The 19,802-nt window shown below is 37.6% G+C and overlaps 1 protein-coding gene across 1 annotated transcript in view; it reads right to left on the bottom strand.

The window, feature by feature from the left end:
* The window catches only part of LOC126236970 (golgin subfamily B member 1-like), a 535,118-nt gene that overhangs the window by 358,206 nt on the left and 157,110 nt on the right, over positions 1-19,802 (bottom strand). The window contains exon 12 of the mRNA XM_049946677.1: positions 110-307. Coding sequence (XP_049802634.1) covers positions 110-307 — 198 coding nt within the window. The remainder of the gene's footprint in view (positions 1-109; positions 308-19,802) is intronic.

The following is a 19,802-nucleotide window of genomic DNA, read 5'->3' on the forward strand; positions in this document are numbered from 1 at the left end:
TCATTATCCATCATGACAATATGAAGGCCTCATCCATATTCTTCAATTATAACATCAATGTCTCAAAGTTATAGCTTTCATAACACAAAATTTAATATTGCATACAGACCTTATTTTTGAGCTCCTCTTCAGAACAGAACTGTTCTTGGAGAAAATGTTTTAGTTTCAATAATACATCTGCAAGAGCATCTCTGAATTTTCCACAGAGCAAATCAAGCTTTTCTTGTTCTAAAAAGTGCCATGTTAATGTGTCACTGAACCTGACCAATTTAAGTGCATCATCAGACACAGAAACTTGTGATAAGACCTGAAAATAAAATACAGAAATACATCATTTTTATTATAATTTGATGACTTAACATCATTAAGAGGGTATCATAAAGCACGCTTTTTATATTTTTTCTTTACTTTGCATGTTCCATGCAGTTATGGTGTCTATCTTATCTTAAATCCTTCAATGTTATAAGTACAGTAACACTATTACTTTGTTAATCTCTGAACAAAACACTATCTTTGTTCTAACACAATGCTGTGCTTAAATTGATTTATCAATAAATAATATGTTACCATATCTAAAGATGTATTACAACTTATGGACAGTCTACTAGAAGACAGACACACACTGCAAAAGTTGTGATCTGCAGGATATTTATAAGTAGACGTCTACGTTACTACGATCAGGTTTAAAAAATGCTTGTCAAAACTGAGTGCATTCCTTAACGAAAGGTAATATTACAGAAAAAGTGTAAATACGGCTAGCATCTTTCTTTTGACTTAAAGATACTTTCTTTTGAAAAATTCTAGGTTTTAGTCCTTCATCAACAACTATAACAAGTTTACTAAATGATAGGAGGCAAATGATGATTGATATCTATTCGAAAACAAAGAACCACAAAAAGCTCACAAAACAGCACTAAAAATACGGTGCAAATATGGGCCCTCTCTGAAAAGGTCACAAAAATCTTTTACTAAAACAACACAAAATGATAGACAAGTATACCAGAGCAACTTGCATATTTGTTGTTGTTGTTGTTGTGGTCTTCAGTCCTGAGACTGGTTTGATGCAGCTCTCCATGCTACTCTATCCTGTGCAATCTTCTTCATCTCCCAGTACCTACTGCAGCCTACATCCTTCTGAATCTGCTTAGTGTATTGATCTCTTGGTCTCCCTCTACGATTTTTACCCTCCACGCTGCCCTCCAATGCTAAATTTGTGATCCCTTGATGCCTCAAAACATGTCCTACCAACCGATCCCTTCTTCTAGTCAAGTTGTGCCACAAACTTCTCTTCTCCCCAGTCCTATTCAATACCTCCTCATTAGTTACGTGATCTACCCACCTTATCTTCAGCATTCTTCTGTAGCACCACATTTCGAAAGCTTCTATTCTCTTCTTGTCCAAACTAGTTATCGCCCATGTTTCACTTCCATACATGGCTACACTCCATACAAATACTTTCAGAAACAACTTCCTGACACTTACATCTATACCCGATGTTAACAAATTTCTCTTCTTCAGAAATGATTTCCTTGCCATTGCCAGTCTACATTTCATATCTTCTCTACTTCGACCATCATCAGTTATTTTACTCCCTAAATAGCAAAACTCCTTTACTACTTTAAGTGTCTCATTTCCTAATCTAATTCCCTCAGCATCACCCGATTTAATTTGACTACATTCCATTATCCTCGTTTTGCTTTTGTTGATGTTCATCTTATATCCTCCTTTCAAGACACTGTCCATTCCGTTCAACTGCTCTTCCAAGTCCTTTGCTGTCTCTGACAGAATTACAATGTCATCGGCAAACCTCAAAGTTTTTACTTCTTCTCCATGAATTTTAATACCTACTCCGAATTTTTCTTTTGTTTCCTTTACTGCTTGCTCAATATACAGATTGAATAACATCAGGGAGAGGCTACAACCCTGTCTCACTCCCTTCCCAAACACTGCTTCCCTTTCATGCCCCTGGACTCTTATAACTGCCATCTGGTTTCTGTACAAATTGTAAATAGCCTTTCGCTCCCTGTATTTTACCCCTGCCACCTTCAGAATTTGAAAGAGAGTATTCCAGTTAACATTGTCAAAAGCTTTCTCTAAGTCTACAAATGCTAGAAACATAGGTTTGCCTTTTCTTAATCTTTCTTCTAAGATAAGTCGTAAGGTTAGTATTACCTCACGTGTTCCAACATTTCTACGGAATCCAAACTGATCTTCCCCGAGGTCGGCTTCTACCAGTTTTTCCATTCGTCTATAAAGAATTCGCTTTAGTATTTTGCAGCTGTGACTTATTAAACTGATAGTTCGGTAATTTTCACATCTGTCAACACCTGCTTTCTTTGGGATTGGAATTATTATATTCTTCTTGAAGTCTGAGGGTATTTCGCCTGTCTCATACATCTTGCTCACCAGATAGTAGAGTTTTGTCATGACTAGCTCTCCCAAGGCCATCAGTAGTTCTAATGGAATGTTGTCTACTCCCAGGGCCTTGTTTCGACTCAGGTCTTTCAGTGCTCTGTCAAACTCTTCACGCAGTATCCTATCTCCCATTTCGTCTTCGTCTACATCCTCTTCCATTTCCATAGTATTGTCCTCAAGTACATCGCCCTTGTATAAACCTTCTATATACTCCTTCCACCTTTCTGCCTTCCCTTCTTTGCTTAGAACTGGGTTGCCATCTGAGCTCTTGATATTCATACAAGTGGTTCTCTTCTCTCCAAAGGTCTCTTTAATTTTCCTGTAGGCAGTATCTATCTTACCCCTAGTGAGACAAGCCTCTATATCCTTACATTTGCCCTCTAGCCATCCCTGCTTAGCCATTTTGCACTTCCTGTCGATCTCATTTTTGAGACGTTTGTATTCTTTGTTGCCTGCTTCATTCACTGCATTTTTATATTTTCTCCTTTCATCAATTAAATTCAATATTTCTTCTGTTACCCAAGGATTGCTGTTAGCCCTCGTCTTTTTACCTACTTGATCGTCTGCTGCCTTCACTACTTCATCCCTCAGAGCTACCCATTCTTCTTCTACTGTATTTCTTTCCCCCATTCCTGTCAATTGTTCCCTTATGCTCTCCCTGAAACTCTCTACAACCTCTGGTTCTTTCAGTTTATCCAGGTCCCATCTCCTTAAATTCCCAACTTTTTGCAGTTTCTTCAGTTTCAATCTGCAGTTCATAACCAATAGATTGTGGTCAGCATCCACATCTGCCCCTGGAAATGTCTTACAATTTAAAACCTGGTTCCTAAATCTCTGTCTTACCATTATATAATCTATCTGATACCTTTTAGTATCTCCAGGATTCTTCCAGGTATACAACCTTCTTTTATGATTCTTGAACCAAGTGTTAGCTATGATTAAGTTATGCTCTGTGCAAAATTCTACCAGACGGCTTCCTCTTCCATTTCTTCCCCCCAAGCCATATTCACCTACTATGTTTCCTTCTCTCCCTTTTCCTACTGACGAATTCCAGTCACCCATGACTATTAAATTTTCGTCTCCCTTCACTACCTGAATAATTTCTTTTATCTCATCATACATTTCTTCAATTTCTTCATCATCTGCAGAGCTAGTTGGCATATAAACTTGTACTACTGTAGTAGGCATGGGCTTTGTGTCTATCTTGGCCACAATAATGCTTTCACTATGCTGCTTGCACTAGCTAACCCGCACTCCTATTTTTTTATTCATTATGAAACCTACTCCTGCATTACCCCTATTTGATTTTGTATTTATAACCCCGTATTCACCTGACCAACAGTCTTGTTCCTCCTGCCACCGAACTTCACTAATTCCCACTATATCTAACTTTAACCTATCCATTTCCCTTTTTAAATTTTCTAACCTACCTGCCCGATTAAGGGATCTGACATTCCACGCTCCGATCCGTAGAACGGCACTTTTCTTTCTCCTGATAATGACGTCCCCTTGAGTAGTCCCCGCCCGGAGATCCGAATGGGGGACTATTTTACCTCCGGAATATTTTACCCAAGAGGACACCATCATCATTTAATCATACAGTAAAGCTGCATGTCCTCGGGAAAAATTACGGCTGTAGTTTCCCCTTGCTTTCAGCCGTTCGCAGTACCAGCACAGCAAGACCGTTTTGGTTAATGTTACAAGGCCAGATCAGTCAATCATCCAGACTGTTGCCTCTGCAACTACTGAAAAGGCTGCTGCCCCTCTTCAGGAACCACATGCATATTTAAGCACTTTGAATGAACATCAAATCAAAAATTATTTACAAAAATAGCAAATATAATGTTTCTTTCAGTCCCATTGGAGTCTAACTGTGCCCACATTTGGCACATAACATATCTAACCTGCACTTCTTCCAGAGTGTCTCAAGAGATCTTTTCATCACAAAATATGCAGGTTGCACCACTGAGTCTGGTGTATCCCTATCACTGATATAAAGGCCATTATTTCTGTCCACAAGGGTGTGTCTTGCAGGGATTTGAGGAATAATTGGATCATTTTGTGGGTTGAATTAATTTTCTTTTCCTGAAGGCCTTTATTCTTTCCATCCAAGCCCCCTGGCCAGCAATGAGCAAAATGTGCGTAGAGAGATGGAGACCAAGTCACAGGGTGAGCCCAAACAGTACTTTCAAAGGAAAGAGAAGGCCCTTTCGAGAAAGCTTAAGTGAGAAGCAAAAAATATGTACGTAGGTAAGTAGGTGAGGGTGAGTACGGACAGAAAGTAATTAACTGTTGAAACATAACAGAAGCAGGCAGCAAGGATTGCTGGAGAGATGCAAAAAGAGCACAAGCAAAATGGAACAAGGCTAATAATATGAGCCTGAGAGGAATGGGTATGCCGAACAAAAAAAAGGTGAACAGAATGAGAGATACCCATAGCACAGGTTAGCGACCCAATGGCTGGCAAAGACAATCAGAGTTGCTGATGCACATGAGCAGGCAGCAGGCACGGCACCCAAGGGCACATAACATTAGACACTTGAGCAGAGAACAGTATAAGATGATTATTCGGAAAAGTATATCCAGAAACACAAGACAGTTGTGTCCAGAACAGCAGAAAAAACATGTTAAATTGAAAAAGCTGCAGTACTAAAGCAGTTTCATGATTCTCCCACTGGAGGTCACCAGGATGTAGGAAGAACCTACAAGGCAGTAAAAAAGTACCGAGTATGGAACAGTATGAAGAAAAATATAGAAGAATATTACCGGAAATGTGAGAGTTGTCAAAGGAATAAACTCACAAGGAAATGACATTTAAAGATGGATTTAGAGATCACAAACACACCTCAACACATTTTCGAGGTGTGACATTGATGTCGTAGGTCCATTAAACCAGGTGGAGAGAGGAGACAAGCATACCCTTACATTTCAGGATGCACTAATCAAGTTTATGGTAGCTGAGACTATAGAACAGCAAGATGCAAACCAATAGTGGGGGTGCTATTTGAAAAAATTATACTGAGATACGGAATATGATCAGTATTGTTGAGTGACATGGGAAATAATTCCATGAACAAAACCACGAGAAGTTTATGTAAAGTGTTGCATATTGAGATGATAGGGACTACTAGCTACCATTCTCAAACAAATGGAGCATTAGAGAGGGCACTTTGAACATTAACAGAGTTGCTGTGACACTAGGTAAATAGAGTGCAAACAGACTGGGACAGTTGGGTTCCATTTGCGGTTTTTGTGTGTAATACGACACTGCACAGTGCAACAGGATATACAGGACATGAATTGTTCTCTGGAAGAGAATTTAACATTCCAGGGACACTACAAAAAGATCCAGCTAGACTGAAGCATAATTTAGATGTCTATATGCTAGAGCTAAAGTGACGTATGCAAAAAATGCACCAACGTATGAGAGAACAGAAAGCGCAATGTAAAGTAAGGAATAAGGAACACTATGATAGAACCCAGAACAGTTCTGTTGTGGGGATAAGGTTCTGCTGTATGATGAGAGAGAACAGTGAGGTATGTTGTGCATGTCAGATACATACTGGTGAGGTCCATACACACTACAGTAGTATGAACAAAGGGACCGAAGGTAGTAAACTATCTGAAACAAAATAAGTATCTTACGGTTCATGCCAAAAGACTGAAGGAATTTTACTAATTCCAGATGTTGGTGTGTTACTGCACCATCGGTATTATTCTTCTGATCATTGAGGTAGAGCACACAAGACAAGAACTGTACACATACAGATAGCAAAGTTCGAGTTGTCACCTAGACTGTATTACAACAACATGGACAAAGTGAAAATTTACAGAATACTTTGGAGAACTGTGAGTTATTTTTATTTGATGAAACTGAAAGAGAAATTTGAACATACTGACATTCTCATGTGGTGAGCAACTGTATACTCTAAAGAGAGGTTGGCATTACTGAATATGGGTGAAGCAGAGTTTAAAAGAATGGTACTTGCATTAAAGTGGCATGTGGGAAAAATTGAAAAGGTACAGGGTCTAATTGGACAATCAGCATGGCATTTAGCTTGTCTAGAGGTATGAGGGATCTTAAACTTAGTTCTCAAAGTCAGTAACATTCTGTTCGGAACACTAGATGAAGATGATGCCATGTACTTCAAGATGAAGATAGATGCCTTAGAAGGGGAACAGAAGTGGCTTCTCAGACTTTCAAAGGTGAAAGTGACCATACTTAAAGCAACCTTGACGAGTTTTAATCAAACAGTAAGCTCCAGAGTGAAAAATGAAGAGATTGTCATGCATGGAATGAAACAATTGAGCTGGCATAATTAGAATATGAGAAGAGTACTGGAAAAAGGTTGCAGAAGCAGTAATTTTAATCACTGTTAATGAACATCTAGAACAACTTAAGCACATTTTCAATGAGTTAGAGTGGAATACCATATATTAATACCAGCAAATCTCAATGTTCGGAAAGGCATTCTGGAGCCACATCTAAACAAACCAGTTCAGATTGTAAAGTATGTAGAACTGATAAAGGACGGCATCAAGGAGAAGCAGTTCTCTGTCAACCTTACAGCACACAGTGGTTATCAATTGGTTGATATTACTGATCTGGATGTTTCCAATGCTGGCAACATTTTCAGTTAAGTTTTGAAGACCCTGTTAGTAGAGGATGATCTGTACAAAATATTACCATTGCTGTCTCAGACGTGGGAGGAACGAGGCATTTATTTATGTATATTGCCCCCAACAAGGAGTTACTGCTAACTGTGAAATGGCAGTATTTGAAGCTAAGTAGCAAGCAGCTGCAATGTAGAAGAGTACATTAGAGCCTCAGAATACGCAAGCAAGTATTTATACTCTACTTCTTGTATGATCATGAGAGATGTGAGGTGAAGATGCTGCAACCACTGCTAGAAGTTCCGATGGACTGTGTGAAGAAGTTAACAATGCTGAACTAAAGTCTGTGGACAGCATTATGAATGGCTCTTTGTTGCTTTAGTGGATGGGGGCATTATCACCATCTGTCATGAAGGCAGACCAGCCAATATTGTTCTTTGAGGTACATGAAATTAAAATTTTTAGGTAAATGTCAAGAATATATGGCTCAGATAGTGATACAATCTGAGTATATAATATGAACAAATGTCACCAGCATTCACATTGTGCCAGATTTGAGCACTGAAATAGATTGCTCCATAGTAAGTAATGAGAGGAGACATATAAGTGAACTTAAACTAGATTTGTCAATACAGCCAGCAGATCGGCAGTTAGATGACCTAAGACCTGCAAGCCATGAGCTGAATGAACTGCAAAGTGAGACTGAATAATGGAATAAAAGTGCCTTCAGCAACTTCTCGTTAAGTAATTTCTCTTTCTGGTGTTTCACAGGCTCTGGTGTAGTAATTGTACATACTAACTATATATTGTTGTTGTTGTGGTCCTCAGTCCTGAGACTGGTTTGATGCAGCTCTCCATGCAACTCTATCCTGTGCAAGCTTCTTCATCTCCCAGTACCTACTGCAACTTACATCCTTCTGAATCTGCTTAGTGTATTGATCTCTTGGTCTCCCTCTACGATTTTTACCCTCCATGCTGCCCTCCAATGATAATTTTGTGATCCCTTGATGCCTCAAAACATGTCCTACTATATATTTTCTATGCAAATACCGTAAACGTTGCTGAGACTGTATTAAATTTATGTTCAAAACAATGGGCGAAATTAGGGATATACTCAGATATTTTATTAGGAGGACATCTTGAGACACTGAAAAAATAATTTTTGACAGATCTTTAGTGCCTGATAGACATGTGAAAAGTGATGTTAGATATTGGAGAGATGAAGACAGAACACTCTAAGTGTCACAGCAAAAATGGACAAATGCTGAAGATCAGAACTGTAACAACTATTGTAAAATGTTTTCTCTTTCAGGTATTAAAATTGTAGATATGTTATGAAACATAAATCAATGTATGAAGTGTGAAGTTGATTGTAAAAGTATACTAGACCCATCAGAAAACAGAATCCTAATGATGATATAGAAATGTTTCATATTGTAAAGTAAAATGTATCGCTATATGAGGTATCAGAATTTTAACAATGATATGAAATGTAAGAATGTAAATATGTTTCTTTTCCAGGAAAAAGATTTGTTTATTTCGTATTTCTTTTGATGAGCATTGTAAAGCATTTATGTATGTCTTTTGAGCATTATTTTAAAGCAAAAGTCTACTTTTCCAATTAACTTAAAAAGGCCTGTGAAAAACTTGTGTAAAAATTTGTAGGCACCTACACATCCTCTCCCCAAGGATAGGTGTTGCACATTTAAAAAATGCAACATTTGAAAGGCAAAGAAGAGAAGCAAGAACAGACAAGTTTACTAGAAAGTATGAAGAAACTGCCACTAGCAGGGCACAGTTGTGTATGGCAGTATGTCAACATGGAGCTCATGTGAAATAGCAACAAGGCACAGCAAGGTGTTAGCAATGACCATGTATAGCCACACATGTGGCCTTATGAGGGAGTGGCTAGAAATGCCAATGTGGAACGGGCGATGTGGCCTGTGGCACTGTATAAAGACAGAAGCAACAGCACCCAAGGGAGAATTCAGTTTAGGCAGGCATCCGAGAGGGGGACTTTCGTAGGCTCACATTCATACTTTGCCACATATCTCCTTCCAAAGGAACTTACAGCCAAAAATAGTGTACTTTCATTCGAATCATCATTCACTTTTTGCTGAGATGAGCATTATAGATTGTTGTTGTTATTCAGGCCTTGCCTTTGGTTCATGTATTTCCTGACTGAGTGCCATAATTCCTTCAACACATTCAGTTAGCTAACTGGATCAACCTTCCTCAGCCTCCTGTACCATGAAGTGTCTAGGCTGCTCACTGGATGTGACAACACATTATCAATGTGTATCATGTGGTGTATTTTTTCCTCTTCTCCTGCTGATGTATATTTTGTGGGGTTTGTGGTGGGTCTTATACCAGCACTAGTGGGAAGTCGTGCCCCGTGCCAATATAACTGGGCAATATTTTGTCGACCCTAATACATAACCAGATGAAAGTAGCACTACCTTTATCCTCTCTTCTCAGAGTAGTTGTTTGATGGTCCAGATCCTTCCCTGCCACCTCCCTGTCGATCCAACTGAGGTGAAGATTCCTGGAATGCTTCCGCAAGTTCTCTCTACTGTGCTACTAAATAAATAGCCACACTTCTCACAAACATGGGTATATTTTGCCCAACATTTTCACTATTTCTTTTAACAACACAACAAACAATTGCTACGGTAATACCATTCCCTTGAGTACATTCAAAAACGTCCGTACATGCATACTTTAGGACCTGAGAGAACAAACCAGATAAACAACTACTGCTGTTCAATTGTTCATTACGCCCTTGTTGGTGCATCATTTACTCCATGGCGCTCAGATTTAGGCACTTACTGCACGATGGCACAAATAACTCCTGGAGAACCAGTGGCTGAAATACCATTTTCTTTTCTTTTTTTTTTTCTTTTTTCTTTTTTTACTCGTTCTCTTCTCGCCAGCTCCACCACTCTTCCACATTCACTGCACACAAGAAAGGAAAACACAGTTTCCCTTTCCCACTACATTTATTCTTGTTCAGTTTATTCACGAGCATCTTTTGTCGACGGCTTCCCAATGGTGTGTTGGGATGTTAACAAATATCCCAAAACACTACACATCCCACCACTCAGACAAGAGATCTCATGTTCAACTCTCTAGTTACATACACATTTTAGTTAACAATTCTATTATTGCTAGCCTACTCTTACATCTTAAAGCTGCCTTTACATAATCTCTCCAATATAACTTTTTATAATCGCTGATGATCACTCGTGACCATGTCCACTTAATCACTTAACTACTGTGTTCCTGTTTGGCTAATTCATTCATTTTCTTCTACTTGTAATATTATTTCTCATATCTTATTACTTTCTTTAACACCATGGCTAGCTTTACTAGACTGTCCAAAGTATTTGAGGAATGTGCATAGTAATACAAACATATTACTTGTCATTAATATTGTTCTTAAGTTCCTTTTAATTTGTGATCCTCTTGACCTCATAACCAATTAACAATTTTCATTTTTTTACTATCTATTTACTGGATAATTGTGAGACATTTATTCTGATATACTTAGACATCATAATATTATTCGTCTTTAAATAGGTAAAGCAATATTGACCTTCTTTACATAGATAGCGCATCTTTCATTATTATACTGACTATAAACTTCCTGAGTTTCCATTATATTGACATCTAAGTCTTTTCTTCTTAGAGAACTTAACTTCCTTAATACCCCACCCCCCAAGAGTACGGACTTGTATTGCAAAGCCTTTGTGCGCAATAATGTGGAGGTGTAAATTGTCTCCACAACTGCACTCACATCTTTCCACCTCTTTACTATAAACCATTTGGAAAAACCTCTTGTTATTTATTACCAATTTTAAGAATAATCTATGGATTATCCTTTTAACAAAACTTATTCCCCCTTCCACCAAAGACCACTTCTGTGTCTTAGTACAGTAAAATATATCTATTTCATTCAGTGTGGTAGTGCCCCATATTAATTGCTAGTCAACTATGGTACAGGTCAATCCCCTTCTTGGTGACCCTGCCCGCACAGTATAGGTCAGCCTTTTTTAGGCCTGCCTATCTGCCTTTTATTCATCATTCCTAATTAGAGAGTAAACTCCACATTTCAGATATATTTATATCTTCCATTACTTTTTCTTCTACTTTCTCCCATATTACTTTGAGGTTCCCTTTTGATTTCCATGTCTGCACTCTATTTCAGATGTTGAGTCTTTTGTTTACTACCTTCTCCATATCTTAACTCATCTATTGACAACACTACATGTCTAAGTATTCGTAATTGCACTCTATTCTTTCTTTTGTTCTCTATTTTCTTAAAACCCATGCTCCAGCTACATTACCAATTCAAAAATGTACTGTTTCTAGGAAAGGAGTGAGACAGGGTTGTAGCCTCTCCCCGATGTTATTCAATCTGTATATTGAGCAAGCAGTAAAGGAAACAAAAGAAAAATTCGGAGTAGGTATTAAAATTCATGGAGAAGAAGTAAAAACTTTGAGGTTTGCCGATGACATTGTAATTCTGTCAGAGACAGCAAAGGACTTGGAAGAGCAGTTGAACGGAATGGACAGTGTCTTGAAAGGAGGATATAAGATGAACATCAACAAAAGCGAAATGAGGATAATGGAATGTAGTTGAATTAAGTCGGGTGAAGCTGAGGGTATTAGATTAGGAAATGAGACACTTAAAGTAGTAAAGGAGTTTTGCTATTTGAGGAGCAAAATAACTGATGATGGTCGGAGTAGAGAGGATATAAAATGTAGACTGGCAATCGCAAGGAAAGCGTTTCTGAAGAAGAGAAATTTGTTAACATCGAGTATAGATTTAAGTGTCAGGAAGTCGTTTCTGAAAGTATTTGTATAGAGTGTAGCCATGTATGGAAGTGAAACATGGACGATAACCAGTTTGGACAAGAAGAGAATAGAAGCTTTCGAAATGTGGTGCTACAGAAGAATGCTGAAGATAAGGTGGGTAGATCACGTAACTAATGAGGAGGTATTGAATAGGACTGGGGAGAAGAGAAGTTTGTGGCACAACTTGACTAGAAGAAGGGATCGGTTGGTAGGACATGTTTTGAGGCATCAAGGGATCACAAATTTAGCATTGGAGGGCAGCATGGAGGGTAAAAATCGTAGAGGGAGACCAAGAGATCAATACACTAAGCAGATTCAGAAGGATGTAGGTTGCAGTAGGTACTGGGAGATGAAGAAGCTTGCACAGGATAGAGTAGCATGGAGAGCTGCATCACACCAGTCTCAGGACTGAAGACCACAACAACAACAACTGTTTCTACTGCCACCTTCTATTAATCCATTTTCTGTACCTGTACCCTATCTTTCTATTTGTCATCCTATTATTATAGTCACGTCAAATACTATTTAGTACTTGGTTCCTTGTCCTCTCTCCCGTCCTAATTTATGACATGCTTTCTTTAAGTTTATTTAGTGAACTCTTGGATTATATGTCATTAGTTCGTCGGCATTATATAAACCTTTCTCCTGACCAGTATGTGGGTCAATTAAATAGTATGCTTTCAGGTGTGGACTATCCACGATGTTAAATGGTCCTGCATATTTCAGTAAAAATTTCTGCGTTTCCTTTTTATGATTAGAACTATGATGTTCTTCTTTTACCAACACAAGATTGTTTATTTCAAATGTTGCAATTATTGCTGATGTATTATAATTTTCTAATCTTTTATTAGCTGATCTACGCAACTGATTTTCTACTATTTTGCCTACATTAGCACTTTCTTCCTGTTGTACATCTGACCATTTGAAGAATTTTAACAGTGGTTCCCCTATAAATTTTCTTCATAGCATTTCTACAGGAGACAATTCCGTAGACAAATGGGGTAGTTCATTCAAAACCGTTTGAAATTCTGGCAATAAGTCTGCCCAAGTTGTATGTCTCGGTGAACAGTAAGTTCTGCATAAATGTCATATCTCCTTCATAACTCTTTCACATGGATTCAATTTTGGAATATATTTTGATATCATGACATGCCTTACGTTCTCCCAAGCTAGAAACTCTTTAAATGATTGACTCACAAACTGTGAACCATTATCTGTTAATAATCTCTTAGGTTTTCCTACCTCTACAAAATATTTGTGCATACATTTTATAACTGTCTCTGTGTTAGCTTGTTTAATTGGATATAATGTAATATATTTAGACCAACACTCTAATAGAACGTAAATATATCTGACGCCTCCTTGACTTGATGGTAATGGTCCATAAAATCTGAAGCTGTTAAATCATGTAAAGCTCTATGTATTATAGGATACATTGTGTAACATGTTGCTTTATTATTTTCCTTCACCTTTTGACAGACTTGACATGTCCACAGTAATCTAAAAACTTTCTTACCTAGGTGTTTAAAATGGTAAAACTTTATCATATGTTTTGTTGTTGTTGTGGTCTTCAGTTCAGAGACTGGTATGATGCAGCTCTCCATGCTACTCTATCCTGTGCAAACTTCTTCATCTCCCAGTACCTACTGCAACCTACATCCTTCTGAATCTGCTTGGTGTATTCATCTCTTGGTCTCCCTCTATGATTTTTACCATCCACACTGCCCTCCAATACTAAATAGGTGATCCCTTCATGCCTGAGAACATGTCCTACCAACCGATCCCTTCTACTCGACAAGTTGTGCCACAAACATCTCTTCTCCCCAATCCTATTCAACACCTCTTCAAAGTTTTTATTTCTTCTCCACGGATTTTAATACCTACTCCGAACTTTTCTTTTGTTTCCTTTACTGCTTGCTCAATATACAGATTGAATAACATCGGGGAGAGGCTACAACCCTGTCTCACTCCCTTCCCAAACACTGCTTCCCTTTCATGCCCCTCAACTCTTATAACTGCCATTTGGTTTCTATACAAATTGTAAATAGCCTTTCGCTTCCTATATTTTACCCCTGCCACCTTCAGAATTTGAAAGAGAGTATTCAAGTCAACATTGTCAAAAGCTTTCTCTAAGTCTACAAATGCTAGAGATGTAGGTTTGCCTTTCCTTAATCTAGCTTCTAAGATAAGTCGTAGGGTCAGTATTGCCTCACGTGTTCCAATATTTCTACAGAATCCAAACTGATCTTCGCCGAGGTCGGCTTCTACAAGTTTTTCCATTCGTCTGTAAAGAATTCGTGTTAGTATTTTGCAGCTGTGGCTTATTAAACTGATAGTTCGGTAATTTTCACATCTATCAACACCTGCTTTCTTTGGGATTGGAATTATCATATTCTTCTTGAAGTCTGAGGGTATTTCGCCTGTTTCATACATCTTGCTCACCAGATGGTAGAGTTTAGTCAGAAATGGCTCTCCCAAGGCTGTCAGTAGTTCTAATGGAATGTTGTCTACTCCCAGGGCCTTGTTTCGACTTAAGTCTTTCAGTGCTCTGTCAAACTCTTCACGCAGTATCAGATCTCCCATTTCATCTTCATCTACATCCTCTTCCATTTCCATAGTATTGTCCTCAAGTACATAGCCCTTGTATAGACCCTCTATATACTCCTTCCACCTTTCTGCTTTCCCTTCTTTGCTTAGAACTGGGTTTCCATCTGAGCTCTTAATATTCATACAAGTGGTTCTCTTGTCTCCAAAGGCTCTTTAATTTTCCTGTAGGCAGTATCTATCTTACCCCTAGTGAGATAAGCCTCTACATCCTTACATTTATCCTCTAGCCATCCCTGCTTAGCCATTTTGCACTTCCTGTCGATCTCATTTTTGAGACGTTTGTATTCTTTGTTGCCTGCTTCATTTACTGCATTTTTATATTTTCTCCTTTCATCAATTAAATTCAATATTTCTTCTGTTACCCAAGGATTTCTACTGGCCCTCGTCTTTTTACCTACTTGATTCTCTGCTGCCTTCACTATTTCATTCCTCAAAGCTACCCATTCTTCTTCTACTGTATTTCTTTCCCCCATTCCTGCCATTTGTTCCCTTACGCTCTCCCTGAAACTCTGTACAACCTCTGGTTTAGTCAGTTTATGCAGGTCCCATCTCCCACCTTTTTGCAGTTTCTTCAGTTTTAATCTACAATTCATAACCAATAGATTGTGGTCAGAGTCTACATCTGCCCCTGGAAATGTCTTACAATTTAAAACCTGGTTCCTAAATCTCTGTCTTACCATTATATAATCTATCTGAAATCTGTCAGTATCTCCAGGCTTCTTCCATGTATACAACCTTATTTTATGATTCTTGTTTATGTTTTATACACTTCCTTATTCCAAAATCCCCATAACCTTTATGTATAAACTAAATTAAATCATTTTGTGCATGTCAGGTACACATAATTTCCAATATGATGTACTTGCATTTGCTCTCCAAAACACCACTTGATTGATCACTGTCCAAAGTTTGTCCTCTGTGGGATCTAACTCATTTTTCTCATACTTCAACATTTAAAGATTTAACTCTACTTTGTCTTTCATTCCTTCCCTGATTTTATTAGTTAACACACATACTTCGTCTTTCGTATAGCTTATTTTCATAAAATTTATATTAAAAAATCATTCCTGGTCCAGTAGTTCTCTGAGAATTACTCATTCCTAATGGCAATCGTGATAAAGCATATGGTACACAATTTAATGTTCCCTTGATGTATACTATTTGTATCTGAAACTGTTGTAAAAACAATATCCACCTCATGGGCCTCCTATGTAATATACGACTTTCCATTAAGAATATCACTGCTTGGTGATCTGTATAAATAACAATATCTGAACCCCAAATCAGTGTTTCGAATTTCTTTAAGCTGCATACCACAGCAAGTAATTCTTTCTCCACTGCTGTATAATTCAGCTGATGTTTGTCTAGGCTGCGACTAGCAAAAGCAATGGTTTTATGTTCTTCCTCTTCTGGGTCCCATGCCAAATGGTCCATGAAGACTCTGATGGTCTAAAATAGGAGTATTGACTAGGTATCCTTTTACTTACTGGAATGCCTTTTCTGCATTTTCATCCCATATCCAAATGGCTCTGAGCGCTATGGGACTTAACATCTGAGGTCATCAGTCCCCTAGAACTGACAACTACTTAAACCTAACTAACCGAAGGACATCGCACACATCCACGCCCGAGGCAGGATTCGAACCTGCGACCCGCGAAGTTCCAGACAGAAGCGCCTAGAACTGTTCGGCCACAACGGCCGGCCATCCCATATCCATTTCGTCTTTTGCTTTAATAGCGATAGTAGATGTGGATTATTCATGACTTGTCCTTGTATATACCGCCTATAAAATCCCACTAATCCAAAAAAGGAGCATAACTGTTTCACATTCTGTGGATGTGGACAGTCTCTCTAATGAGTTCTGGATCTGGCTTAATTCCTCTTATTCCTATGAGATGTCCCAAAAATTTTAGTTCCTCTAGCCCGAAATGTTATTTAGTGAGCTTAATAGTTATTCCCTTGGTGTAGAATTTCTCTAGTGCTCTTGCAAGCAAATCACAATGTTCCTCCCAGGTTTCTGAAACAATCAGTATTCATCTACATAAATCAATAGCTCTTGTAACAACTTTCTCCCTAATGCTTGATCTAATGCTCTTACGAACACTTATACTGATATGTTTAACCCAAATGGCAAAATTTTAAACTGGTATGACTTTCCATCATATAGGAATGCAGTACAAAGTGTAGATATTTTAGCTAATTTCACCTGCCAGTACCCAACTGTGAGGTCCACAGAACTAAAAAATTTGCTTTTGTAACATGGGACGATTCAAGATTCTTGCGACTAGTACTAGGCACACTCCTCCTGTTGCCTTTCTGACAACTAACAGTGGATTGTTGTATACGCTTCTACTTCTTTTTATAACATTATTATCTAACATTTTATCTATTTCTTCCTGTACTTCCTGTTTTACATTGATAAGTACAGGGTAAAGTCTACACTAAAAAGGTTACTTGCTTTTGATCTTAAAACTACTCCCTGGTTTGTCTGAAAATACATCTGAATATCTGCATAAAATTCCATATAGCTCTTCCTTTTGAGTAGGTTTAACAGTTATGATTCATAAGCCTTTGTATACAAATCAGCTTTATTTGCAGTTTGTTGTAGATTACTTACATCCTTCTCCATTAAACTCATATTCACTATTAACCATAAATTATTACTCCAATTTAGTCCTTGACATCGATCTGTCTTAAACAAGATCTCTTTATTATAGTTATCTACAATGCACTTCAAAGAACCACTCTGAAAACCTATTACTACTGCATATTTCATTAACCAATCTACTCCTAGTAATACTCGCGTATTTATTTTAGGGACTATTAATATGGTTTGTTCAAACACCAGTTGATCTGTTTCAAATATAATCCTTGTTTCCCATTTCACTACATTGCTCTCAGAACCTGTAATACCTACAATATGTACTCCTGTAACAGATAACTTAGGAAATTCCTTTATTCTTCCACTTTCCTCCGAAACTATTGATACTTCGCTTCCTGAACCAATGTATATTTCCACTCCTTTATTTCCTATTCTTCCGATTACAATTGGTTTGCATTGCACTTTTTCTAAATTCTCCTCTTCCGCTAGTAACCAATCGTTAATAGGTGATGTTTTACTATAAGCAATCATTTTACTTATATATGGGCCGAGTATTGTTCTGTGACATCCTGTATTCGGGCCCTTGACATAGGATTGTTCTCGTTTTCCATCACTATGACGGGATACCAGTTGGAACTTACTTCAACAATACCCTGATTTGCCCCTGTGTCATTATTTCATGGCATATTTATTTGTTGATTTTGAGGTTTAAACACCTGAGAGTTGATGTTATCAGTCTGAATTCTTTCCCCTCTAGGGTTATTATGATTTAGACCATTATCCCTGCTGTGAACAGTTTCATTACTACTTACTCTAAAATAATTGGAATCCTTCTTCCGTGGTAAGGAATTAGGAACAGATTTGATATGCCTATTCCCTGTATTTTGGCCATTCACTGAATATTTTTCATTTATTTCAGTATTCAGTGTGTCTAAACCTTCAATAAATGTTAATAACTCATTCACGGTTTTCCACCCTTCTTGTCAAGCATGGTATGGTAAACGTCTAATGAGTACTTTTACTAAGTGTATTACATCTATTGGATCATCTAAGTACTTTGATTTTGTCAAATGCCATTCTATGTACTTTTTATATGTGCCCCATGAATTATTGTATGGAGTAGGGTCTAATAACTTTAAGATTAATTTTTCCTGAGTACTTGAAGACCAGTACTTTCTCTTAAAGCTTTCTTCAAAATCTTTCCAAGACATAAATTCTTCTGCATGAGCATTTCCCTATTCCGCCGCGTCTCCCATTAAATATCCTAATGCGAAATTATTTTCTTTAAGTCATCACAATTTTTAGGTATAGATCTGGCAAACACTAGTAAAAAATAAATTGGGTGTACATCACCGTCTGGTTTATACTTTGGAAACTGTTTTGCTAAATTAAACGCATTACCTATAGATAAATCCTCTGTTACATCTTTGGTTACTCCTGTCATAGTTTCAGGTTTACTATTTTCTAATTTCTTTTTATTATTGTCTATTGCTTTCCATATTCGGTCACGTTCTTGTTTACTGTTAATTGTACCTTCCCAGAAGTGATTTTGTCATTATTTATTTCTGTTTCGTCTTTTACTTCTTTTTCTACGAATAACTGTAAACGTTTTTCAAAATTTTTATAGCTCAGGTGTCCCTGTTAAAGCATTTTCATGTACGGACATAATACACTTATTTATGTTTGAAATACTAGCTCGTACTGCTTGGAATCAGGAATTCACATTATCTACATAGCCCATCCACTGTTGGGTTGTTAATCTAAAATGATCTGTTAACATTTGTTTAGCTACTTGTTGCACCTCTATTGGCACTGATTCTCATAACTCACTTACTCCAGAATTTATTTCCATTATTTTAATGTTTTGATAATTAATTTGTGTGTTAAAGTTAGATTCTAAGTTAGCTTTAACCTCTTGTATTTTATGGTTGAGTATGTCATCGATTGATTCAGTAACTTGTTCCTTAATGGACTCAACTAATTCTACTTGTTCTGCTCTCCGTCCTTTCCTATCCTTCTCTGCTTGTTCTTTAATTATACCTTGTAGTATCGCCTTATCCTTCTCTGTTGTTCTTTCATTATACCTCCTAGTATTGCCTTATCCTTCCCTGTTTGTTCTTTAATTATACCTTCTAGTGTCAATCTTAACTCCCCGTTTAGCAGTGCCATCTTTCTTGTGATCGGCATACACTATTTATTACCAATCGACAATATTAATATTGAAACCTATACTCACAGAAATGTCTCTACTTTTTTAAATGTTCACGGCTCACCCTTCTGCAGAACTGTGAACTGTGTGCTGGTTGTAGAACAGCATAAAAGTATCTCACTCAAGCAGTCCTGTTTGCAATATACTTGTGGTTCACTGAAATGGCTGGTAACTGGCTTTTACAGTATTCCGATATACAACATACTATCAAAAGAGTTCCTGATACAGATAAATGTCATGTTTTACTACACTTTAATAATACTAATAGTCTGTTATTTATTTCTTTTGATTAGGAACACAATGTAAGAATACAGGAAGCAATTTATTGCCTGTTTCATGTGTGCGAGTAGTACTTGTGTGAATGTGTATATGTGTTTCCTATTTTGGAATAGGCCTCTTGGCAGAAAACTTAAATATATAGCAGTCTTTTGGTTGTGCCTGTCTGCAAGTCATTGTCTCCTGTATATGGTGAATATTAGTGTGAATAACATGGTGAAT

This window comes from Schistocerca nitens, chromosome 2 (assembly GCF_023898315.1).
Source record: "Schistocerca nitens isolate TAMUIC-IGC-003100 chromosome 2, iqSchNite1.1, whole genome shotgun sequence".
Lineage (NCBI taxonomy): Eukaryota > Metazoa > Arthropoda > Insecta > Orthoptera > Acrididae > Schistocerca > Schistocerca nitens.